The sequence below is a fragment of the Eulemur rufifrons genome, chromosome 2, assembly GCF_041146395.1.
Source record: "Eulemur rufifrons isolate Redbay chromosome 2, OSU_ERuf_1, whole genome shotgun sequence".
NCBI lineage: Eukaryota > Metazoa > Chordata > Mammalia > Primates > Lemuridae > Eulemur > Eulemur rufifrons.
Window position 1 is genome coordinate 124,797,576 of NC_090984.1, and position 27,952 is coordinate 124,825,527.

The window sequence follows — 27,952 nt, forward strand, 5'->3', positions numbered from 1 at the left end:
CTCATAGCTACCATCTCTGCAAAACTACCCTTTATCACCTCCTCTCACCAGGGAGGCTACGTGTTCCTTCCTTTGTGATCCAGGAACTCTTCACACGTATCTTTATTACATCACTTCAATGAGCATCACCACATCTCCCTCCTCTCACTAGACTCTATGCTCTTCCAATTAATTCATTATTGAATCTTTAATTTCCCATTGTGTAGTCAGTACCTGACACATGAGAGCACACTAAAATCTGGTCGACACACAAACCATAGAACCCCTACCATACCCTAGAATTGAGAAATATATATTCATATAATCGAAGTAAAATACATCTGGTCTGTTCAATAAATAAGCATTAGCTGGCTTTAGTGGCGCACACCGATAGTCCCAGCTAGCTGGGAGGCTGAGACGGGAGATCATTGGAGGCCAGGAGTTTAAGACCAGCCTGGCACACCTGTAATCCGAGCATTCTGGGAGGTGAAGGCAAGAGGATCGCTTGAGCTCAGGAGTTTGAGACCAGCCTGAGCAAGAATGAGACCCCCATCTCTATTAAAAATAGAAAAAATTAGACAGGCAACTAAAAATAGAAACAAAAAATTAGCCAGTGTGGTGGTAAGTGCCTGAAGTCCCAGCTACTAGGGAGGCTGAGGCAGGAGGATCACTTGAACCCAGGAGTTTGAGGTTGCAGTGAGCTAGGCTGATGACACGGCACTCTAGCCCGGGCAACAGAGTGATACTCTCTGTCTCAAAAACAAAAAACAAAAACAAAAAACCAGCCTGGGCAACATAGGGAGACCCCATCTCTAAAAAATAAAAATAAATTAAGCATTATCCCTCTTCCATAAACAAATTTCTATAAGAAAATTTTTCTAAAAAGAGAAATTAAACAATAGTAATCTCTGTTTGATAATCATAAAAAGGATTTATAAAAAACTAGGAGCTTCTGCATACTAAATAGCCTGGAATCTATAGAATTTGGAATAAAAGAGTTAATTCCTGGATCCCAATCAAACAAGTCCAAAACTAATACTAGAACAGTTTTACTAGAAATGACTAGAATATACCTTTATTATTTATGGACTTATTTTACAGTTGTAATAAATATTTCCCAGTATGACTCCATAGCCTATGTTTTTCAAGATCTAATAAATTTTCCAAAATCATTTTATAAATCAAAATTTCAAATTAGTAAAATTTTTTTTACTACCTCCCCTTAAGTGCTATTCCCACAGTTCACTACTGACCAGTAGAGTGCCCAGATTCCCTCAGTTCTTCAAAGTCTTTTTTTGTTACCTATTCCTTACTCTTTTGCCTACTAAGGCATCTCATAGTTTGATTTCGATAACCAATCCATCTAAAATAACACTGTTCTATCACTGTCTGCCCTCCTATCCTGCTTTATTTTTCTGTTTAACACTCACTTGATCTATGTTATGTATTTGTTTGTTTATGCTCTGTCTCCTGCCACTAGAACATGAGCTCCCTGAGAGCAAGACATTTGGTTAGTTCACTGCTGTATCAGTAAGGCCTGAAGCAGTGCCAGGCACACAGGAGGCACTCAATAACTCCCCCAGTTACATATAAAATGCCTTTTTATAGTAGGTTTTTTGAATCATGGCAGGTAGGTGCTTGCCTGTACTATCTTCAAGGTCTCTACAGAAAAAGACAGCCAACACTTTACCCCTCTAATCACTAAGTCCACATCAGATAAGAGAAAAATAATATTGAAAAGTTGTTAGTGTGAAAGCCACGAGCCTTGAACACACACATGTGGTATTTGGCAGATTTCAACAGATGTCCTTTGCTAAAATCTTTCCTCTTTCCACAAGGTGGCACTGCAGGGTAACGGGGTAAGTTTTCCCCCTGCTGCAAATTTTGAGGAAAAAGAATTCCAAAGAAAATAAAAGTATAGTTTAGTTAGATCATATAAAGTTCGATTTCCATAATTTGAATTTGCATTATTTTGGAAAATAAATAGAATTGATCTTAGGAGAACAATGAAAAATTGTAAATAAATGAGAAGTATAAGACTGTAGAGATACATATATAACCCTCTTGAGTGGACAGATATATTTAAATATTTGAGTAGCATCTACTCAAAGTTATTAAATAGCCATTAAATTAGATTTTCAATAACCACACTGGTTCAGTTTATCACTGTTTTACTTGCTTTAATAATTTAACATTTTTAAAAATATATTCTATCATATAAAAATTCCTCCTCAGCAATTTGAACTGGTGAAATCTGGTTATACATTACTCCTGGGAATACAAAATAGACACCTTAACTTCTCTTTATTTACTTAGACCCTTCAGTACTTAAAAGCATATGCATTTTGGCAGGGCGTGGTGGCTCACGCCTGTAATCCTAGCACTCTAGGAGGCCGAGGGGGGCGGATCGTTGGAGCTCAGGAGTTCGAGACCAGCCTGAGCAAGAGCGAGACCCCATCTCTACTAAAAATAGAAAGAAATTATATGGACAGCTAAAAATATATATAGAAAAAATTAGCCGGGCATGGTGGTGCATGCCTGTAGTCCCAGCTACTCGGGAGGCTGAGACAGGAGGATCGCTTGAGCTCAGGAGTTTGAGGTTGCTGTGAGCTAGGCTGATGCCAGGGCACTCACTCTAGCCTGGGCAACAGAGACTCTGTCTCAAAAAAAAAAAAAAAAAAAGCATATGCATTTTGAGGGAACCTGTAGAAATATAAAATTCATGAAGCTTTCCATAATGCCTACATGTGTCATGACTACAGGGTACAGAGGTGATAAAGCTGCCCAGATTTAATCTACCTACTGAAACTTAGAGAATACTCTAGAATAAAGGGCAGTATCAATGTTGAGACCGCTGTCCAGCAATGTTGGAAATCACTGCCTGAAATGACGGTTGCTTTACTGATGTTGTTCATGTGAACATTATGGAAGCAAAATAAACGCTGACTTTCAAACCACAGGCTATGACCTGCTAGTGGGTTGTGAAATCAATTAGTGCCTCAGGACAAGTTTTGTTTTTAATGGTACGGAGCAGAACAATATAAAACAGTATTAAGAGAATGAAAAGACAAGCCACAGACAGGGAGAAAATATTTCCAAAATATATATTTGATAAAGGACTTGTATCCTAAATATACCAAGAACTCTTAAAACTCAGTAATAAGAAAAAAAATCCCAATTTTTCAAATGAACAAATGATCTGAACAGACACCTCACCAAAGATGACACACAGATGGCAAATAAGCACATGAAAAGATGTTCAATATCTTTGGTCATTAGGGAACTGCAGATTAAAATGAGATACTACTACACACCTATTACAATGGCCAGAATCCAAAATACTGACAATACCAAATACTGGTGACGATGTGGAGCAAAAGGAACTTGCCGGTGGGGATGTAAAATGGTACAGCCACTTTGGAAGACAGTTTAGCTGTTTCTTACAAAACCAGACATATGTTATCATATGATCCAGCAATCGAGCTCCTTGGTATTTACCCAAAGGAGTTGAAAACTTATGTCCAGACAAAAACTTGCACACGAATGTTTATGAAAGCTTTGTTCACAATTGCTAAAACTTGGACGTATCAAGATGTCCTTCAGTAGATGAATAAACAAACTGTGGTACATCCAGACAATGGGATATTATTCAGCAATTAAAAAATGAGCTATCAAGCCACATAAAGACAAAGAAGACCCTTAAATGCAGTTAGTAACAACTAACTGAAAGAAACTGGTCTAAAAAGGCTACACACTGTATGCTATGTACAGTATGCTATGTGTTCCATATAGAGAAATTCTGGAAAAGCAAAACAATGGAGACAGTAAAGGATCAGTGGCTGCCATGGGCAAGGAAGGGAAGGAGAGCTGAACAGGTGGAGCAGAGGGGATTTTTAGGGCAGTGAAACTATCCTGTGTGATATTAGCACGGTACATACACATCATTATACGTTTGCTCAAACCCACAAAATTGTATAACACACAGTGTAAACCTTCAAGTAAACTATGGACTTCAGTCAACAAAAACCTATCAGCAATGGTCCATCGATTATAACAAATATACCATACTAATGCAAGATGTTATAATAATAGGAGGAACTATAATGGGCTGGGGGGGTGAACTGTACATGGGACTCTGTACTTTCTGCATATCTAAAACTGCTGTAAAAAACCAAAACAGTACACTACACATGGTGAGTGTTTTCTCCTGACAGTTAGACTTCATATATATAATAGACAGGTGTGTGGGTATACGTGTGTGTAAGAACTGGGTCACCTTGTAAAAGGTGATTCTTTTTCTGGATCGTTTTTGTTTTATTTGTTTAGAAAATGATCAGGAAGAAGAAAAAGGTGTTTCTTAGTGTGGGACATGGTCCAAAAGGTTTGAAAGATACCACTCATGAAACCCACCAGGACTTCCATAAAATTAAATGAAAATTCACTGCACTAGGAAAAAGAACATACTCTGTACCATTTATCAGTGCTTATTATTGGACACATGATACACACTTTGCACATTCTCAATTCTCATGCCATCTTTGTAAGATAGGTTCTATTCTTCATTTTACAGATTAGGGAAAAGAGGGTCAGAAAGGTTAAACAACTGGTCCAAGGTCACTGAGCTAATAAATACCACAGCCAGCATTTAACCCTGGTCTGACTGACCCCAAAGCCTATGCTCAGAACCACTACTCTAAACTGCTTCAAAATAAAAAAGGCAGCAAAAGTTCTAATAAATACCTCCCTAATTATAATATAGTGCCTTATGATTTAATAACTTTCCAATTAGCCAAGTTTTATCTAGTATTTATATTTAAAACTATAAAATGCCAAGTGAGAACTTTTTTCTTCTAATCATACAGAGGCATGCTCTCTTCAGAAGGAACAAATCTTTCACCTTTTACTAATCATTTTACAGGGGAACCAGAACAAAGAATCATGGCTTTTCCCCCCTAATTAATAAACTATAAAGATTATTTGACTAAAACCATATAAATGGTCTAGTCAATTTTTCTTAAAACCTTTCAAAAATTTAAATTAGGTGTACCAACAATTCTTAGAATAAGAGTTCCTCCTTCTACATAATGCATTGTAAAATTCAAGAAAATATTTTCCTATATATTTTTAAAACATGCCTATCTACTAGTTATACATCGAAAAGAACTAAAAACGTATGTTTACATAAAAACTTGTACACAAGTGTTTATAGCAGAATTATTTGTAATAGCCAAAAAGTAGGAACGATCCAAATTGATAAACGGCTAAACAAAATGTGGTATACCCATGCAAGGGAGTATTACTTGGCCATAGAAAACCATGAAGCAAAAGCTACAATATGGATGAACCTTGGAAACATTATACCAAGCGAAAGGTCATGTATTACATGATGCCACCTATATGAACAGGCAAATGCACAGAAACAGAAAGTATTAATGGATTAGTGGTTGCCAGGAGCTGGGGGAAAGAGAGAGGGAGTGAATGAAAATGGGCACAGTTTCTTTCTGGAGTGATGAAAATATTCTAAAATGAGATAGCGGTGATAGCTCCACAACTCTGTGAATATACTAAAAACCACTGAATTGTGTACTTTCAAAGGGTGAATTTTATGGTTTATGAATTATATATCAATAAAGCTGTTATTTTTTAAAAACCATCTACCTATGGCAATTATTCAACCTATATAAAAGCAAAATATTTTTCTCAACGGAAGCAACTTTAAATAAAACATTATTTCCTTGCATATATTTTTCCTTTTCTTGGGCAATAAACATTTATAGTTGTACAAATTCCATTTTTTCATGTCTGTAAATACCAAAAGTTCAGTATTAATCCTTGTGCCAGGAGCAACTGGGGCTTAAGAATGCAAAGATAATTAGCAAAACAATGTTCATGAAGAATACTTTTATATGATCATGTGTAAAACACACCATAGTAAATATTATTCATTCAATGATAAAAAATCAGGATACAATTTACAAATCCAATTGCGTCCTTATCTTTTTAGAAATGACTATCCATTTTCTCTTTCAGATTTGAGCCAGCTCTTGAAAACCATAATGCTACTGTGCATTTTGCTCATAATGCTCTGAGTTACTGTTCTCAAAATGTTTCTCATCTTTAGAAAATTAAGCAAAAGTGAAGTGCGGAAAACAAAAGTGCCAGTGCCTAGAGATTATCTATGTCACTTACAAAGGGAAAATACTTAAATAGAAGTCCCTTAGGCCTGTGGAATCTAAATTCAGGCACTAATGACATGAACCATGATAAGATGTCCTAATGAAACAAGACAGACCACAGTTGTTACAGCAGAGTGATATGGTAGATAAAGTTTCCCCTAATTAGTTGAGTTCCACGAAAGAGCAAGTTCAGTGTTAGCACTGCTCAATAACAACTTTAACTGGGATCTAGAAATCATTATCAAAATGAAGACTAAACATAAATTTACCAATCTCCACATAAACCTTATTTTTTAAAAAAAGAGCCAAGTTTATCAACTTTAAAAAGTAAAACGTAAAAGCTTTAAAAAAAGTTTTCACAATAAATGCCTTGTTCGTACTTTATGCTTATGAAAATTATTTACTTACTTGTTCAAAGTAAGGTACATACAGAGCTATAAATTTTTTTTAAAATTCCGCTAGTATTCCATATTTTAGATACTTAAAATCAGAATGAAATTTATAACAGGATACTTAACATCAAAGGATGTTTAACATTTATTAATAATAAAAATAGCCACTAATTTAATGCTTACTATGTTTGAAGACAAACCCACGCCTTTCTTTTTTTTTTTTTTTAACTCCTAAAAGGCCTATGGAGCTGGGTGCCAGGATGATCCTGTCGTGGCAGACAGATTGCACTGCCCAAGGTCACATGACTAAGAAGTGCCACACATGACACTCTAATCCAAGAATGTCTGACCCCAAAGCTTAAGTTTCTACTTGAATAGTTCAGGAACAAAACAGTGCTAAGATTTATGAACACTTAAAAAAATCCAAACAGTCAAGTTCTTCACCTTGATGACACTATAGAAAATCATCTTTATCCAAAAGTTATCAGATAGGAACGTAAGGTCAAACTATTTTTTTTATAATGAAAGAACCGACTCGATACATATAATATACACATAACCTTTGAAAAACAAAACATTATAGGCATGAATAGAAAAGAGCAAACTAGTAGATATTCCTTATGAAGTCCAAAGATAAATGTACTCACAGCCCACAATGGATTCAGGCAAAAAATTTCCTACTTAAAGAAATTAAATGAAAAATGAAAAACTTCAATGCCTTCCCACTCTATGAATTCCTTTCTTTTATGAACCTGGCCTAGGCCCTGAGGTTTGGGTCTGCTCAGATATCAGAAGAGCCCTTATAAAAACCCGTATGTTAATACAATTTGAATTATTTATTGTTTATTTATTAAAACATTAGGCTGCATATGAGCTTTCATATTACTAGATGACCATAATTTCTATACTTCCAAACAACAACCTTATATTATTAGAGAATGACTGAATTTCTAATATTGTCAGGTTGCTAGGTGCTTTCATAAAGGGTGAACATTTTCTTCTCTACAAAGCAACTGGTGTATGAAACTAAGTAATCATACACCAATTGATTTAGTGCTGATGGTAACCTCAGAGACATCAACTTGGATGGCCTTCAAATGACAATTCTTTCCCCTCCTCTCTGAGACTCATGCTTGGCAAGTTCCCAGGGGTCATGCTTATTTAACATGGCCCATCCTTCTTGCCATTGCTGACTCAACTAAGGAAGACACTTGATGAAGAATGTTCTTCACTCCACAAGTATTTACTGAATGCCTACTAAGAGCCAGGCACTGGAGATTCAACACTGACCAAACAGATGGGGTTTCTGCTCTTGTGGAGTTTTTATTATAGTTGAAGAAAAAGACAAAATAAATAGGTAAAACATATAGTACAGTGGATGGTGACATATAGCATGCAGAAAAATAAAGCAAGCAAAGAGACTGGGAATGGTGCAATTTTAGTTTTAAACAAGGTGGTTAGGAAAAGCCTCACAGAAGGAGGAGAGTGAGACAGGAAGACAGACAACTTGAAGGAAGAGCACTCAGGCAAAGGGAACAAGTGCAAAGGTCCTGAGGCAGAATGAATGCCTGCCAAGACTGAGAATGAGTAAAGATCCAGCTTAAAGAAGCAGAGAAATCAAGGGGAGAAGAATAGGGGATGAGAGATAAGCTACTGATTAGGCTTTTTCTCAACAGGAGATTGGAGGGTTTTAATAAAGTAAGAGGTGGCACATTTGCCATAAGGATTTACAGGCCCACTCTAGCTGCTCTGTTAAGAACAGACTATCTGGTCTGCTACAGTGCAGGGGGAGAGGGGTTGGGAAAAAAGGGACAGCCTGAGGGGGGCAAGCACAGAAATAGGAAGACCCCTCAGGAAGCTAATTAACAATGCAGGAGGGAGTGAGGACCCTAGAGAGAGCGCAGAATAAACACTGGGCATACCACGAAGGCAGCTCTGACAAGATCTGCTGATGAAGTGGATGAGGACTGTGAGAGAAAGAGGCTGTGCCCTAGGGAGGACGCCTACCACGCCTGCTGCCAGGCAAGGTCCCCAGAGCTGGCCCTGTTCCTTCCCCATCTGAAGATCGGTTGTTCGGCTGTCCCTCCAGTGTCCTTCCAATAAATCCCCTCTTTTCTAAGAGGTTAGAAAACAAGAGTTGGTTTCTGCTACTTGCAACCAAAATGAACTTAACCACTACAAGTACTATCGTTTCACAAAAAGGCTCAGTACTCATCCCAGGCACCAATTCCCAGCAGCAGCATTCACATATGAACACAAGTCTGAGTGGCTCCTAAGCCTGCCCTTACTCCATTAAACCGCAATGCCTCAATAGTCCTCTACCTCCCAGCAGGTACAGAGGGCTTAGAACAAAAACAAGGAGGCAGGGGCAGAGAGGAAAGGTTAGCAAGAATCATGGCTTCAGTCCCAACAACTTCACGAGGTCGGCGTGAGAAGCCGGAGCAACGCCCCTCCTTTCTCGCCACCCCAGCAGGTTGAGAGCCTCGGCTCCCCTGTTTAGCAAACACAGGAAAGTCCCAGCTCCAACAAGCTGAAAGCTCTGGCTGTTTCCATACAGAGGAGGGAAGATGGGGCTGAGGTCGGCTGATCATCTTTCCTTTGTCTTATCATCTTCCTACACTGCCACAAAATAGTTTTCTCTCTCTTTGGTCTCAAAAAATAATGTGTTATTACCAGCTCAGTACTCAGGATGTCCCCACAAGGATCCATATTTTGGCACAAAAATAAAATATTTTATATCCTAAGGTAACATTCACACTAGTCCTATTAAAAGAAAACATACATTTTAAACTGCATATTTGAGACTACATTATATAGATGGCTTAATTTTTTTTTAATAGCCACTGAAGTTGTTTGGAGGAAAAAAAGAAAAAATATCTTTTTGTAATTTCGGTTAGCAAGCAAGTGACCACTTGTTTCTTAATCCTTTTGAAAGTATTTAATTAAAAGAGATATGCTGAGAATTTCAAATTTAAACTATCAAAAAGATCAGTCTGGCTGGGTACACGGACTCACACCTATAATCCCAGTGCTTTGGGAGCCTGAAGACTGCTTGAGGCCAGGAGTTTGAGACCAGCCTGGGCAACATATGGAGACCCCTATCTCTACAAAAAAAAATTTTTAAGTTAGCTTGGTGTGGTAGCACCGCCCATAGCCCTAGCTACTCGGGAGGCTGAGGTAGGAGGATCACTTGAGCCCAGGAGTTTGAAGTTAGTGAGTTCTGCTCGCACCACTGTACTCCAGCCTGGGTGACAGAGCAAGACCCCGTTTCTAAAAAAGAAAAAAATCAGTTATAAAATTTTAGAGTCAGATTAGAACCTAATCTATCTAACGCTCTTTCCCTGTTTATAGATGAGGAAGCAGAAGCCCAGAGAAGGAAGTAATTTGTCAAGGTTAATAAATCTTATTAGTAACAAAATGAAGGCTGAAATCCAAGTTTCTTGATTCTCAGCCCCACAGCCTCAGCAGTTAGCTACACTGTTTACTTAATATTAAATGGGAAGGTCTATAACATGTCTAGCACAAAGCTTGACGTACCATTTTCTCAAATCTAATTTCCTCCCTCTTGTTTTCATTTCTGTAACTGACAATAATTTTAGGCACTGAAAAAGTTGGGAAGCCCCCCTCCCACCTTACTTTTAAAATTGTAGAAACGAAATGAAATTAAGCCACAAAAGAGAACCATGAAACAAAATTGACATAAGAACACATAATCAAATGCCAGATATTAAGTAAAGGGTAGCTGACCATAAAATAGACCTATAATATGCTTTGAATATATTTTAAGAGGACTCCATAAATACCAACTGGATCCCTGAAAATTTAAGCTAAGTGACACTATTTTGTTAAAAATAAATAAGTCCAAGGCATTTAATTGGGATATAATTGAGGTATCATATAATTAAGAACAAATCATGCCACTTTTGAGTGAAAAATAGAAGCCAACAGCACAGACTGCCAGGAGAGCAGGCAAAACCAAGACCTTACCTTGTATATCTACATGTGTGGGCACCCAATATAAGTCATGCCTATGAAAAACTACATTGTTTCCTCCACAACAAAACACTCCCAAGAGATAAGTATCACAACAAAATTTATAAAATCAGATCTAAAGAGAAAATACAAAAAACCCACAGAATAAATTGTTTTCATGAAAATTCATCTCAACTACCTATCTCACCAGATGAAAAGTAAACCTCATAAGACAACTTGTTAATTTCACCTCAAAAAATTCTTCCCCAATCCTCCTTTCATCCAACAGAAACAAGGAAAAACCATTTATGCCATCCAAGTGAATGAGGTTATATCATCCCCATTTTACAGATGGAGAACAGGTTCTAGAGATGCCTGATACTTTGCTGGAGCTCAGAATCTAAACCCAGGGATGACTCCAACAACCTACCGTATTACATTGCCCATGAGGGTTCCCAGGTCTCTTTTAGGACAGGCACAACCTGGTAAGCCACCTTTCTCCCTCCCTCAAGGGCAGTGCTATTCCCAAAGGAGGAGGAAGGGAGGTGATGGAGAGGAAGGGAAGGGCAATGTTCGTGTGTGCCTCAGTCTGGTCTGCATCTTGCCTATTTCACACAAGGCCAGCCAAAGCTCCTGGACTCTGGGCCCCACTTGACACCAAGATCCTACACCTGGGGAATCAACTATCCTTGGAAATTCAGAACCCCAGAACCAATTTCAGCCATCAAGGATTGTACACTCTAGGCCGGTGCGGTGGCTCATGCCTGTAGTCCTGGCACTCTGGGAGGCCAAGGCGGGAGGACAGGTGCAGCTTAAGAGATCAACACCAGCCTGAGCACAGTGAGACCTTGCCTCAAAAAAAAAAAAAAATTTAAAAATTAAAAAAAAAAAAAAGGAAAGGATTGTACAGTCTAGCAGCTGTCCTCCTACTTAGCTGCCACCTCCAACAATAGTAGTAACAGTGCTCATTTACTGGCACACTGTGTGCTAGACCTAGTGCTGAGCATTCACTATGTACATTAATCTTTCAAACCTGCCAGAAATCCTGGGAAGTAGGCATTTCTTTTCTTAAAATGTATCTTTAATATTTTTAAGTGACAACTTAACATACACATATTTAATAATTTTTTTAAAAACTCAAACAATAGAGAAAATAAAAAATAATCTTCTAATGACTCCCATTTTAAATAGCTGGCACAAATCCTTTCAGACCTTTTCTAGACCACAAAACACTTCTCTTCTTTTTATAAGGAGGCCACACGAGATACAATGTTAGTTTTTCACCTAACAATATATTTTGGGCATTTTCCCATGAGCATACACACAGTGCTACTTCATTTTTTTTAGGCTACATATTAATTCTCTATATGATTATACCATAATTTATTTAGGGACAGGCATTATTACTTTCATTTTACAAATGAGGAAATAAGTTCCAAAAGGTTATGTAACTCGTGTAGGTCGCACAGCTATGAAGTCGCAGAGCCAGTCCTAAAACCAGGACCACCTAATTCCAAAGTCTGCATTCTCAAACATTCTTGTCCCACAATGTACCTGTTTTACATGTTTCCATCAACCAGACTACAAATGCTTGAAGACAGTACTGGTGTGGGCATATAATAAAAGATAATACATTTTTTTATATGTTCCTTTTTTGGTACTACATTTATCTTCCCTACTGGACCACTGACATCTTTCACAATGCCCTGGCAAACAGTCGGGGTACAAACATATTTGTTGAAAGTACAGGCATATGTTTTTTTATTGTGCTTCACTTTACTAAGCTTCCCAGATGTTGCATTCTTTACAAATTCAAGGTTGCAGCAACCCTGCATCAAGCAAGCCTCTCGGCGCCATTTTCCCAACAGCATGTGCTCACTTCACATCTCTGTGTCACATTTTGGTAATTCTTGCAATATTTCAAGCTTTTTCATTATTATTATATCTGTTATGGTGATCTGTGATCAGTGATCTGTGATGTTACTATTATAATTGTTTTGAGGCACCACAAACAAATGGCAAACTTAATCCATAAATGTTTGTGTTCTCACCACTTCACTGACTGGCCGGTCCCCTGTCTCCCTCTCCTCGAGCCTTCTTCTTCCCTGAGACACAACAAGATTGAAATTAGGCCAATTAATAACCTTATAATGGCTTCTAAGTGTTCAAGTGAAAGGAAGAGTCATGTGTCTCTCACTTTAAATCTAAAACTATAGATGATCAAGCTTAGCGGGGAAGGCATGCCAAAAGCCATGACAAACTGAATGCTAGAGCCTCCTGTAGTTGTGAATGCAACGGAAAAGCTCCTGAAAAAAATTAAAAATGATTCTCCAGTGAACAGAGAAATGATAAGAAAGTGAAACAGCCTTATTGCTGATATGGAGCCTCAGCCTCAGCCAGAGCAAGGCCCTAACTCTCTTCAATTCTATGAAAGCTGAGAGAGGTGAGGAAGCTGCAGAGAAAAGCTGGAGGCCGGCAGAGGTTGGCTCGTGAGGTTTAAGGAAAGAAGCCGTCTCCACCACATGAACATGCACAGTGAAGCAACAAGGGCTGATGGACAAGCTGCGGCTACGATCACTGATGAAGGTGGCTACCCTAAGCAACAGATTTTCAATGTAGATGAAACAGTTTTATATTGGAAGAAGATGCCATCTAGGACTTTCATAGCTAGAGAGGAGAAGTCAATGCCTGGCTCCAAAGCTTCAAAGGACAAGCTGACTCTTTTGATAGGGACTAATGCAGTTGGTCACTTTAAGTTGAAGCCACTGCTCATTTACCATTCTGAAAATCTCAGGGCCCTCCAGAATTAGGCTAAATCTACTCTGCCTGTGCTCTAGAAATGGAACAACAGAGCCTGGATGACAGCATATCTGTTTACAGCATGGCTTACTGAATATTTTAAACCCACTGCTGAGACCGACTGCTCAGAAAAAGATTCCTTTCAAAACATGACTGCTCACTGACAATGCACCCTAACAGCAAGAGAACTAGAATCCGAAGTGGAGCCTGAGGATGGGACTGAAGTGCTGCAATCTCACGATGAAACCTGAACGCACGAGCAGTTGCTTCTTATGGATGAGCAAAGAAAGTGGTTTCTTGAGATGGAATCGACTCCTGGTGAGGACGCTGTGAACATTGTTGAGATGACAACAGAGGATTTAGAATATTCCACAAACACAGTAGGTAAAGCAGCAGCAGGGGTTGAGAGGATTGAATCCTATTTGAAAGAAGTTCTACTGTGAATAAAATGCTGCCAAACAGCATCGCCTGCTACAGAGAAATCGTTCATGAAAGGAAGTCAATCGATGCAGCAAACTTCATTGTTGTCGTATTTTAAGAAATTGCCACAGCCACCCCAGCCTGCAGCAGCCACCACCTGGTCAGTCAACAGACACTAACATTGAGATAAGACCTTGCACAGCAAAAAGAAGGTTAAGATGATCTAATGATGTCTATTAGCAATAAAGTATTTTTAATTATGGTATGAACATTTTTTAGAAATAATGTTATTGCACACTTACTAGACTACAGTACACTGTAAAAATAACTATTATAAGCACTGCGAAACCAAAAAATTTGTGTGGCTCACTTTATTACAGTGGTCTGGAACTGAACCTGCAAAATCTCTAAGTACCCCTGTACAGATCTAACATCCAACACAGAACTGCCCCCCACTCAACCCCAGCCAGCTGGCTTTCCTGGATCTCAGGGTGCACGTTCAACTCAAACTCAGAACCCACCTGTTTCAACAGGAGCTTCCCTAGCAAAGGCCTTTGAATGGGAAGCCCTGTGCTCAGCTCTGCATGCCACAAGAAGTCAGCACTACAAAGGCTCTTAGCAGTTCCCAGTCTGGATCCCGCCTCACTCTGTAGTAAGAGATTATCACAAATTATGGTTTTATGACAAACTAATAAAGCTTCAAACCATGAGACACTGAAAATTTCAAAACAAAAATATAAAGCACTTTAGATTATGCTAGGTACTACTTGGGGTGGGGGTAGAACATGAAGGTAGTGAGACTTTGCAAAGATCTAAATGTCCACTTGAGCCTCCAAAGAACTGAAAACCCCAGTTTCTAGTCCTGTCCTGCTGGGCTCTGCGGCAGTGCAGAATTTTGGTTTTAGTAATTTCTAGCACCAGACTTCACCTTTGGCTATTAGCCAATACCTCATGAACTACTAGAAACAGGTTCTTATAGTGTATCATTAACAATAAAGCTTCAGCTTAAGAGACTTCAATAACAATTAGTTGTCATGTAGCACAAAAAGCTGGCCCAACACAAAAGTCCATTTTTCCATTAAGTTTAGTCATGAAACTTTACTACCAAAGGCATGAGCAGCTACTATTGCTATTACAAAAATACCCCATTTTCCCCTCCTACTTACCCCATAATAAGCCTTATTATCTAATTACTAGCAATTCTCAAAAAGGACAAGAAACCAACTGCAACATAAGGTATTTTCTATCAACAGTAATATTCTAAAGGGAAATAATCACATAGATTAAAGTTAGGCTTCAGGGTTTTGTTTTTTTGTTTGTTTGTTTTTATTTTGTGTTTGGTGTGACAAGAGACACAGGGGAATTAAGTAACTCATCCAAAATTACTGCAGTGTAATAGGCAGAAGCCAAAACCCATAGTGTGAAGTAAAGTGTTACCTTGTATAAGGATTGGATACCTTTGCAGGATCACTCATTCATTCATTTAGGAAAATTTTACTAAGCCCAACCTGCCCTGGGCACACACAAGTCAACAAGATTGGCCCAACCTCTGCTCTCACTGAAATTGGAGCAGACACAGAGAACAGACATCAGAAAACTACAGTGCAGGACTGCAGAGCGCCATGAGAGCCCACGCAAGGGTTGCCTCATCAACACTTGTGCAAAGACTTCCCACAGGAAGCAACATATAGGCTGACATGGAGAAGAGTTAGCCAAGGATGGGAGTGAGAGTGGAAAGATCATGTTCTAAGTAGGGAGAACAGACCGGACAGCAGGGCTGGGATGCTAATCAATGACAGCAGATGAAAACAGTGGGGGTTAAATAACCCATTAGGAACTGCTTTCTTCTGTGCCAAAAAGTTGACATTTAAATAACTATACCATGATCTGGTTATGTTTCTAGCCATGCTTCATTCTATAAGGCGATAAAGGACCTCCTTATAACTGCCTTCTAGGTGCTAAACAGTAATCTTTTCATATTTTGATTTTACTTTTGCTATTCATTTCTACTTTATTTACAAAAAATAGAAGTTGAAACTCTCAAAATAATCCAGTGTGTTAGAATATACTGGTTACAAAAAAAGTTAGAACTAGGAAGTCTCCCCAGCCATAGTAGGACTACTACAGTATTTCAGAGAGAAAGAGTAGTTTAACTATAACAATGCTAGCAATTAAATGTTGATCATCCTTTCAAAATTTTTTGAATTTTAGTTATAATGCTAAATCCTTTAATCATTAATTACACTATTTCTGTGGTTGTTAAGCAGACTCAAATGTTGCAGCAAACAAGAAAATTAGTTATCCAAAGACATCAATTAGAAAGCATCCTCACAAAATGACAATTTAACATTTCTTTCTTCACCCATGAAAACTTGGTAAATGCCTATCTGAAGTTAGCCATCTCCAAAGCAAGAATGTCTTTGAAATGTACTGAATTAAAACCATTTAACATTTTTGGGATAATAGCACACATCTATAGTGCTTACTATACACCAGGCACTGTATAGGTTCTTTACATATTAACAGCATTTAATTCTCACAAATCCAGTGAAGTAGGTACTGCTATGACCTGGATTTTACAGACGAGGAAACTGAGACACAGGGAAATTAAGTAACTCATGCAGGATTGCAGAGCTAAGAAATGGTAAGAGTTAGGCTTCAAACCCAGGCAGCCTACCCCAAAATCTGTGCTCTTTCACTACTGCACTACACCGCCTCTCAATAGTTTTTCAAACAAATATTAGTAACTGAAAACTACTATAATAAAACCCCAGCCTCTATAATCCTTGAGGAATTAATTCTTATGAATGACAGCATTCTCTGAATAGCTGGGGGTTTAACCCTTTTGTCTGAGGCAAAATCTGAAACTGCACTGTCCACATTATGGCCACTGGCACACATGGCTGTTGAGTGTGGTTAATTCAAACTGAGATGTATTGTGCGTGTAAATTATGTTCTGGAATTTGAGAGACTTAGTATGAAAAAAGAAATGTAAAATAGCTCACTAATAATCTTTTAATATTAACTACATGTTGAAATAACATTTTGGATATGATGGGTTAATATATTAAAATTAATTTTACCTGTATTTTTTACAGTTTATGTGGCTCCTAGACAATTTTAAATTGCATTTGTGGCTCAAGTTATGTTTCTACTGCAAACAGTTCATCTAAAATGTATCCAGCAGCTGTCTACATTGCTGATACTTTTTACTCTTTTCTTGATGACTCAGTCATCATGAGAAACTTTAACTACCACTCCGTGTGCAATCTGTAATCTGTAATTGTGATATCTTCGGTGCTGACTGAGGTCAGGCTGCCCACCCTCAGACCACAACCTCAGGCAGTGCTCAGAGCTGTCTCTGTGTATGATTTCCAGCCAGTCTGTCTGCTTACAACTACATCCATCCCTCCAGCAACCTCACATGCAGCTTCCAATGACTTAGAAGCAGGACAAATTAGAATCGTGTGACATGCAAGAATAAAGATTATGTTGGGGCTTAAGGGGATCTCCCACAAATTGAATTTGACTTCAATGTCCAGGTTCTCTGATAACTATCTTGACTGCTCAGGGACCCTTTTCTGCCTGACTATTGTAAGGGACTCCTCTCTTCAACTCCAGATACTTAGTACCAATTTTAACTTAAACTGAAACATTTTACAACTCAGCTTAAAATCCTTCCACAGCAGTTTCAGTTTGAGAAGGTGAAAAAGTTCTGGAGATGGATGGTAGTGATGGTGGCTGAACAATGTGAATGTACTTAATGCCACAGAATTGTATACTTAATAATGGTTAAAATGGTAAATTTTACGTTATATATATTTTACCCCAAAGAAACCCTTCAACATTTTCACATCTTTCTCAGGACCAAGTTCAAACTCTTATGTAGATCATACACAGCCCCTAGAATCCAGCCTCATCCCCTCCCTCTTACCTCCTTCCTGGCCTCATGCGTCAGGAAACTCCCTTCAACATACCATGATGATTCAGACCTCAATGTTGTGCGTGTTAACCCTCCTACCGAGGAGCCCTTCCTCATCAACTCCACCCCTTCTTCCTCATCTTTCTAAATCCCACTCAATTGTCACCTCACACCCAAGGTTCAGAAGACTCTCCTGGCCCCTGTGCTCTGCTGTACCCTGTCCTCCCCTCCACTGTTATATCGTGGAATGGCTTTTTTATTTACACAATTGTTCCCCACACTGTGAGCTCACTGAAAGCAGGGACAGACCCAGCATATAATTGATGCATCCTAAATGCTTGTTGACTCCAGTCAGTAAACAAGTACTTATTAAATGCCTACCAGAGGCATGCAATGTACTAAGCACTTAAGGATGCCGCAGTGGGAAAAGAAAACAAAACCCTGCTTTCATGAAGCTTTCACAAATAAATGCTAGGTGGACATTAGCACTACAAAGAGAAATAAAGCACAGGAAGAGGAGGGGCTTCATACAAGGTGGCCTGGAAGGTGCCATCTAGGTAGAGAACATAAAAAGCAGAGTGAGCTTTGCAGTTCACTGATAGAACACTGGGTAAAGTAAATCTTATTCTGGCTCTGAGCTGGGTCTGCATAACAGAAAGTATTTGACAGGAAAGGTAAACTATAATTTCTAAAAACAAAACATGTAATTCCAGCACACTGGGAGACCAAGGTGGGAGGACTGCTTAAGGTCAGGAGTTCATGACCAACCTGGGCAACATAGTCTCAACACAAATAATTTTTTAAAAATTAGCTGGGCATGGTGGCATGTGCATATAGTCCCAGCTATTCAGGAGGCTGAGGCAGGGGGATCATGGGAGCACAGGAGTTCAAGGTTAAAGTGAGCTATGATATGGTGCCACTGCATGCCGGCCTGGGCAACAGAGTGAGACCCTGTCTCTTAAAAAAAAATTTTTTAATTTAAAATTTAAAAATCAAACCATTACCTCTCTGTCTTATCACACTGACAGATTTTGCAATTACCACCTAGCTTTCCTCAGCCTGAAGAACATAAGCATTCTACCTCAGTTTAACAAAGCACATTTACAATCCTTTTCTAACTGCATCCTATCTGCCATGAAGGCTTATGGTTGCTAGAAAAAACTTAAGAGCAAACGTTTATTGAGTATTTACTACGTATGCTGATAGACAATGCTCTAAACACTTGACAATCCTCACAACCTTATGAAATACGCTGTTATTAAACCCATTCTAATAAAAAGGAAGATAAGGCACAAAGAGGTTAAATAATTTGTCCAAGGTCACCGAGCTAGCGAGTGGCAAAGCCAGAATCTGATACCAGACAGTCTTGGCTCCAGAGTCTGTGCTGATAATCACTATGCTATACAGTTTCACATTTGCATTTCTCATCACAAAATACTCTTTGGTTCCTATTACTACTATTTTTTCCCTGTAATCCTAAAGTTGTCAAATTTTACTTCATCTGTCTGTCTTTCTATTTTGACCAACTCTTACTTCTCCTTTCTAGTTATACCACAAAAAACTCTGTTTGTACTTTGGTCATTTATTGATATTTACTGATACTACTGATATACTGATATTTACTGATATTACTTTCAAGAATGTCATTAGATAGAAACATAAATATGCAATTGGTTAAAAAACAGAATGCAAACTATCAGTGCAGACCCAATCACACCTCTATAAAAAGCACACATACAAACTCTGCCAGGTGCCTGGAGCACAAAGATGTGGAGGCGGCTCATTCCAGCCACTATCCTGGGAAGCTCAGTCTAGTGGGCGCGGGTGAGGCTGATCAGGCAAACTGGCAAGCACAAGGGATGTGTGTGATATGCTGCAGATGCCCAGGCAGCAATCCTGAATGCCAAAAACACCTAAAAGCCACCAAACATAGCAAAAGATTTTTTTTTTACTTGATATATTTATTTTAAGAGTAACATCTTTCTGGATATAGCAGACATCTCAAAATACTCAACACAGCTCCCCCCCAAAAAAACTCTATTTTCTTCACAGCCCTCTAAACTTATTCCTTCTCAAGTAGTATTTTCTTAGTCAAAGGAAAGAAAAGCCCAGCCACTGAAGCAATAAATCTGTTATCCTCAACTCCAGCTAATCAGTCAGTCCTGCCTTCCTTCCTACCTACTTATGTACCTACCTTCTTCTGTCTCTCTCTCTCTCACACACACACATACACACACTCCATCAGATCTATTTTACCCTCTATCAACTGGATCTCCTCTTCAGGTCCTCAAGGCAGGCCTACACCAACTGGTCTCTTAACCGCTCTTCCTGTTTCTTTTTAATCTCCCTTACCACCTATCCTTCACTGGCTCCAGAATTATCTACCCTACAAATCTGACTCTATCACTCCACTTTTTAAAAAACATTTGGTGGTTTCTGATCACTCACAGGATCAAGTCCAAACCCTGCTATGGCACACACACACACAACTCTTCATGATGGGGTCCAACACTACTTTCCACATATCTTCTTTTTTTTTTTTTTTTTTTGAGACAGAGTCTCACTCTGTTGCCCAGGCTAGAGTGAGTGCCGTGGCGTCAGCCTAGCTCACAGCAACCTCAAACTCCTGAGCTCAAGCGATCCTCCTGTCTCAGCCTCCCAAGTAGCTGGGACTACAGGCATGCGCCACCATGCCCGGCTAATTTTTTCTATATATATTTTTAGCTGTCCATATAATTTCTTTCTATTTTTAGTAGAGATGGGGCTCGCTCTTGCTCAGGCTGGTCTCGAACTCCTGAGCTCAAACGATCCGCCCACCTCGGCCTCCCAGAGTGCTAGGATTACAGGCGTGAGCCACCGCACCCGGCCTCCACATATCTTCTTTAACTCAACAAATATTTACTGAGCACCAACTATGTGCTAGTCATTGCGCAAGGTGGCAGTGGTATAATGGCTAATGAGGAGAGAGAGCTCCTGCTCTCATGAAACGTATAGGCCAGGACAAGAAACAGAAATTAACCAGTCATACACATAAATGCTTAAGACTGCAACTAGGACAGTACTGCAAGGACACACCACGTAAAATGTTCCAATATTAGTGGCAATGGTTGTACAACCTCCTGCATACACTAAAAAAACTACTGAAATATACACATTAAAAGGTGAATTTTGTGGTATATGAATTATAACTCCCTCAAAAAAAAAAAAAAACCAACAAACAACCAGCAGGCTGAGCACATCTAACAGTAGGTTTAGCCAAGGCAGAGATGGTGAAAGCTTTCCAGAGGAAATGATACTTATTACAAATAACTAGCATTTACTGAGCATATACTACAAACCAGGCACCTTTCACTGTAGTACTCCATCTGATCGTCCTGCCAACCTTATAAGGAAAGTTTATATTATTATCTTCAATTTAGAGACAAAGAAGTGAAGGGTCAAGTAACTTTAAGGTCAGAGAGCCAAAAAATGGTGATGCCAGGATCCACACTCTTACCCGCTACAGTGAAGTCACCTAGGCAATGCCTGCTACTCAGAACTACTTAATGATGCAATAAATAGACCACTGTGCTTGCTTGCTTGCTTCCTTCCTTTCTTTCCCTCTTGAGACAGAGTCTCAATTCGTTGCTGGGGCTAGAGTGCTGTGGCATCAGCCTAGCTTACAGCAACCTCCAACTCCTGGGCTCAAGTGATCCTCCTACCTCAACCTCCTGAGTAGCTGGGACAACAGGCGCGTGCCGCCATGCTAATTTTTTTTTTTTTTTTTTCTGTTTTTTAGTAGAGATGGGGGGAGTCTCGCTCTTGCTCAGGCTGGTCTCGAACTCCTGAGCTCAAACGATCCGCCCACCTCGGCCTCCCAGAGTGCTAGGATCACAGGCGTGAGCCACCGTGCCCGGCCACTGTGCTTCATTTCTGATAAAAGAAATCTCCCTCCATCCCCTTTGCTTTTACGTTAGCCTATAAGGTCCTATGAGATCAATCCCACACCATTCCTGTCCTGCATCACCTTTCTAACGTCATCTCCTCTACTCTTACCCCTCACACTCACTCTGCTTCAGCCACACAGGCCTCCTTTTGTTTCTCCAGCATGCTGGGCATGCTCCTGCCACAGGGCCTTTGCATTGGCTTGTGCTATAACAACAATCACAACATATAGCATATATCATGATTCTGTCAAAACTTCAGTTAACAGTTTCTCTAAACACACCAACAATACCATTAACAAGATCCTGTACTGAACTACACACTAATATTTCAAATGCCATTTATTAATTTTAATGAAAACTACTTCATTTTTCCAATCTTTTATTGTTCTATATGACGTCACCAAAGATTTTTATTTCACAAAATACAGTAACAGCAGCTTTTGCTTACCAATCAGCACAAACAACAGTCATGCAGCTATCTTTGCAGTGAAATAAAGCAAAGTAATCAAGCCAAGAAAGTGTCATAATAGAACTTGATTACTACCCTTCTTCTGTTTAGCCCTAGAACCAGTCTGTGAAATAACTATGACAACAGCACTTCAAGGCACCAAAATCCCCCCATACTTTTGCAAAGAATCTATTCTCCATCTGTGCAAACACATGCACAAATGGATGCTGACAACAGTTATATAACTTCAATACAATAACTCAGTGATATTTTAAGTTCCTATCTTGCTAAAAATCCTAAGTAACTATTAAGCATATATATTGGCATACACTGTTCAAAGCAGGATGCTAAAAAAGGAACAAAGATATATTTAACAAATTTACACTTAAAACTAAGTTGTCCCCAAACTCAAGGTGGAGAAAACTACCACTTTTTATGAAAAAGATTCATGTTTACCTTGAGATTCTTTTAAATATTAAGGTCCACTTGAGACAAACTTATAAAGGGAAACAATTTTAGCCAAATTCAATTTACTAGCACTTCCAGCAAACTCTACTAAGTGACTGGCATGAAGGCTCAGAGCAAAGGCTTGCATCCATTTGTTTCGTTTTTCCCCCAGCCTCAGTTCAAGATTATGAATCCATTTGTTTTCACACCTTGTTTCACCAATTACTAGCTGGGAGACCTTGATCAAGCTTCTTTACTTCTTAAGCCTCAGTTCTCCACAAAAACAGCCATCACCACGAGGCCTATGGCACAGTGCCTTAGCACATAATGACAGGTACCATTTGCTGAGTGCTCACTACTACCAAACTGAATTGTAGGAAGTTAAATAGCTGCAAAACTTTATTGCTGTACTACAGCCTTTAGAAGAGTTATTCATTTAGACTATTTAAAAATTTTTTTCCATTTAGATTTTTAAGTTCAACAAAATAATAAAAGCTTTTATATACACATCTTTGTATCACTGAGGCTTTGCTTTTCCTTTACAAATTTTTGGGTAGTCCAAGGCATTTAAGAATATCTTAAATGGTAATATTATATATGTAATTTTGGTTTTAAAGAAACAAGTTTTTTTAAAAATCTTGTCCAGAAGGAATAAGTTCTATTGTCCAATAGCAAGAGTAGTTACAACAATGTATCACATATTTCAAAATAGCTGGAAGAGAGGTTTTAAAATGCTCCTAACACGCAGAAATAATTGCTAGAGGTGATGGATACCCTCAATACCCTTCTATGTGTGTAACAAAATATCATACATACCCCATAAATATGTATAAATACTATGTATCAATTAAATTTTTTTTTTTAAATCTTGCCCAGTCTTTGGTGTTTTGTTTACTGAATTAGGCTGTAAATTCAAGCTCACCAAGTAAATTATTAACAATAATAGCAAACATTTACTGAGCTTTTACTATCTGCCCTATCATACAAAGATACTTGGGCAATGAAACAGTTTACTAAAAGGCTGCCAAAATAAGTGTCAAGTTGCCTCAAATTTTGATATAACCAATATGAAAATTAGAGACCTTTATGAAAGTATCTGCTATAAATCAACTACTGGGCTGGGCATGGTGGTTCGCGCCTATATTCCTAGCACTCTGGGAAGCCAAGGCAGGAGGATTGCTTGAGCTCAGTTCAAGACCAGCCTGAGCAAGAGTGAGATCCAGTCTCTACTAAAAACAGAAAAATCAGCTGGGCATCATGGCTCATGCCTGTAGTTCCAGCTACTCAGGAGGTTGAGGCAAGAAGGATCACCTGAGCTCAGGAGCCTGAGGTTGCAGTGAGGTACGATGATGCCACTGCACTCTACCCAGGGCAACAAAGTGAGACTGTCTCAAAAAAAAAAAAAAAGAAAGAAAGAAAGAAAATCAACTACTGGACCGACCACAACACTTGAAAATCACCAGGTCCAACCCATTTTACAGATGAGAAACTGAGGCCCAAAGAGATTAATTCCAAAGGTCACATAGTTACTAACATGTGGGAACTAGAACCTAAGTGTCTCTATTTCAATTCAATTCAGTGTTTTGTCAATTACATGACAGCTGATGGTTTAAAAAGAGAAAGTACCTCAAAATGTTTCTACATAGCTGGGGAGAAAAGGAATACCTAAAATAAGTGAACGCGTGTTTAATGAAAGCTAAATATTAAGCACAAAATAATGTAACTCATACCCTGCAGTGAATATGCTAAAAGAGTTCCTAGGACAGAATTAAATGGAATCATCTAGTCAACTGCACAGTATCTAACGGAGGTGTCCCACTGCTAACACCACCAAAACACTACCACCAGAGTGTCTCCTTTCAAATAAAACACACTTCAGAGCTATAGAGCACTTGAGTCAAGAAGCACTTCTTGACATTCTTTTGGAAGAGAAAAAAGTATCCTTAGCTCCATTCCCCAGATATATCTCATCTATGCACATAAGTTTTACCAAGTACAAAACATCCACTCTCTTTCCAAAAGAATGATGCTTACATCATTCTTATGTAAATGTTGGAAGACAAAAAAAAAAAAAAAAAAAAAAAGATGCTGAATCAAGGCGGTTTTCATCCTTCCCATGCTCTGAATCAGGCTTTCCATTTTTACTAAAATTCTTATTTCTATCAAAGTTGTATAGGTATGGCCTAAATGCTTTCAGGCCCAGATCTTAGGGACTAACCAAAGAGTACTCTTTAAATGGTCCCTTTTTTCTCGCAAAAACATTTTAAAAATGTCAACCATTAACAAAAAGGTGAGTGACTAAAGATACCAGAAACCAATATTATTTTCCTACAGGAAAATTTCAAAATATAACTTTGTTTAAAAGTAGAAAGTAATGGAACTTTGTATAAAAAGACTCTGTTGTCAGGTAAGAGTTTGGTCAGATACTTTCATTTATCCCCAACAGCTGAGAGACTGAACGCTGTACTAAACCATGTAATCAATTAAAATTTACCACATCCACTTGCTCAGTGTGCAAAAATAATAAATAAATAAATAAGAAAAAAAGAAAACGGTACCAAAGACGCTATATACTAATTGCCAATTTTCAAATAAAATATACTCTAAACCTGTGTTGTCCAATATGGTAGCCACTAACCACATGTAGCTATTGAGCACTTGCAATGTGCTAGTCTGAACTGAGGTTTGCTGTAAATGTAAATTTCACCAGATTCACATAGGATTTCAAAGACCTAGTACAAAAAAAAAAGTAAAATATCACATTAGTGACTTTTTCATATTGATTACATGTTGAAATGATAATATTTTGGATATACTGAGTTAAAATACATTACTAAAATTAATACCTTTTTGTTTTATGTAGTTTCATGTAGAAAATTTAAAATTGCATTTGTGGCTCACATTACATTTCTACTGGACAATGTTATGCTAAACAAACTATGCAAAATATAATACGATCTTCCTTTGATGATTCATCATGATAAACACCAAATACACAATAAATTGAGAAAAATCTTATTTGCATTTTAGATGCACAGTTTAAGATGCTGTCAAGTAAGAATGGCATGTTCTTAAAACTTCTATTAAATTTACATCCAATTCCAATTGTGTTAATAAAGGAAGGACTCAATCCTACAAGTAGTATTTTTAGGGATCAATAAGGAAATACAAAGTAAAAGCCACAAAAGAGGGACTAAGAAATATCATCTGTTTCTAAAAGACATTTTAAAACAAAAGCAGTGTGCTTTAAATAGTTAATAGACATATCTGCTTTTTTAAAAACAGTATTTCATTTAAAGATTTGGGAAATTTCTGAGTAAATTTCCCAATTGCCAGTTAAGCTTCTTAAAAAGAACACCTGTTAAGGTAGAGACTCAGAACTCTCATCACGTGGAGTAGAGGTAAAATGCCTGAATTAACCATATGTAAATTTTAAGTCAAGTTTCTTGGCAGGTATTTATAATTAAACATTATACAATGATGAAACCAGTCAAAATTTTTACAGATATCCTTCAATGTTACTATAGTATGAATGCATCAATCAACTATTATAAGATTAAACTAAAATTGCTTCCAAAATTCCTAAACACCATAATGCCTTTCAAAGTCTAGCTAGTGACAATTAGGGAGGGAACAGTTTCCAAATGTCTTATTTTACAGAGGCTAAAATTAGAAATTGAAAATTCAAAGCTACGTTAATAATAAATATTTGCATGGTATTCTGTTTGACAAACACTTTTGGACACACCATCATCCTATCTGATCCTCAGGACAGCCCTCAGATATTGGCACATTTTCAACCCTACTTTAGAGGTAATTCCAGGTTTAAAGACCTTGACTTGTTCAAGGTCACATAGCTAAAAAGTGGCAGAACCAATATTGGATCCCACATCTTCTGAAGCTCATCCAATTCTCCTTCCACTGTGAGACAATCATTCATTTAAAACCAAATGTTTAGACACTCAACAAGCCTCATGCTAAAGATCTAAGGATCAACTAGGTCAAACCTTAAGACTCTGAAAAGACGGTGTGTTGGAATCAGTTCAAAAAGAGGAGAAGAGATTATGGAGAGACAGGAAATGAATGACTTGAAAGATCAGGGGGGAAACAATCTAATCTAGACGTCCTTGGGTGCAGCATAGCTGAGAAACCGCACTTTCTCTGTGAAAGTGGTTTTCAGTGTAGTAATTGTAGGTTAAAAAAATGATGGTGTTGTTACTTTACTAGAAACGGGTTTGAGAATCTTACTTAGTATACAAGCACTCAAAACCAGTACATTCACCTGAGTACAACCAGTCCTACATTTTTTCCTAAGTCATGACGTTTACCTCTCAAAAAGCCAAATTAAAAAAAAAAATCACAATTCGGCACCCACTGCTATTTAGATTATAAAGGAAAGGTCGGCAGGGGGATGGCAAATGTAACCACCAGCACCTAGTCGAAAGCATCCTTAGGGCAGGACAAAGGCACCGCTACGACAAACGAACCTCGCTCAACCTTCAGAGCAGCGAGAACAAACCGGTTAACGCGAAACGTGCCGACACGGATCCCACGGGCAGGGAGCCCTAAGATGGCTCTCCCAGTCCGCGCGCTGAGCGCACGTCCCCGGTGCAGGCCCATCTCGGGATCGGCGAAGGGCCGCGGGGACGTGGGTTCCGGGCGTGGGAGCCCGTGCGCGGCGACCCTCGCGAATTTCAGGCAGGGCCACCCCCGCGCCGCAGACGCGTGCCCCGTGCGACCTGGCCAGGACGGCGGGAGAGACGACCGGCTCCCGGTCACCCGCCTTCTCACCCCCGCAGCCCCGCAGCCCCGCAGCCCCGCAGCCGGGGACGCCGGGCAGGAAGGGCCCCCAACCCGGCCGCGCCGCCACGGCCCCGGCCCCGCGCTGACAGCCGGCGCCGCCCCCACCTGCCCGCCCGGGGGGCGCCGCGGCCGGGCGCGCCCGCCCAGCCACTTCCTTCCCCGCCCGCCCGGGCCCGCGGGGGCGGGGAGCCGCGGGAGGAAGGAGGCTTGGCCCGCGGCCCGCGGAGGAAGCCGCCGCCGCCGCCCGCACCCACCGGCATCATCGCGGCGCGGGTCCGCGGCGCCCTCGGCCGCTGACAGGACGCTCGGCGCCGCGCCGCGCCCGCAGCTCCGGCCGCCCTCACAGGCCGCGCGCCCGCTGCGGCGCTCTCGGGCCCGGCTGCGGCAAGGTGGCGGCTGCAGCGGGCTGCGACCCCTGGCCGGCTGTGTCGCGGCCGCCGCCGTGCTGCGTCGCCGTCCCGGTCACCGGCCGCCGCCGCCTCAGTCGGAGCCCCACCGCCTCCGGCCCGACCGCCAGGCTAGCGCCTCAGCCCCCGCAGGCCACGCCCCCGACGCGACGCCCCACACGGGGCCTGCCGCTGCCTCTGATTGGCCCGGAGGGGAGGGGGCGGAGCGGGGCCGGGCTTCCCCGGCCCCGCCCCCAACCTCGCTCGCGGCGGCGGCCAGGT

General features: G+C 39.8%; 1 protein-coding gene across 2 annotated transcripts in view; it reads right to left on the reverse strand.

Moving 5' to 3' along the window:
- PPP1R13B (protein phosphatase 1 regulatory subunit 13B) overlaps positions 1-27,674 on the reverse strand; it is an 81,891-nt gene extending 54,217 nt beyond the window's left edge. For both annotated transcript variants that reach the window (XR_011235727.1, XM_069490555.1), the window contains exon 1: positions 27,539-27,674. Coding sequence is in view for 1 of the 2 variants with exons in the window: in XM_069490555.1 (XP_069346656.1) it covers positions 27,539-27,547 (9 nt within the window). In the remaining variant the exon portion in view is untranslated. The remainder of the gene's footprint in view (positions 1-27,538) is intronic.
- Positions 27,675-27,952: the final 278 nt, after the last annotated feature.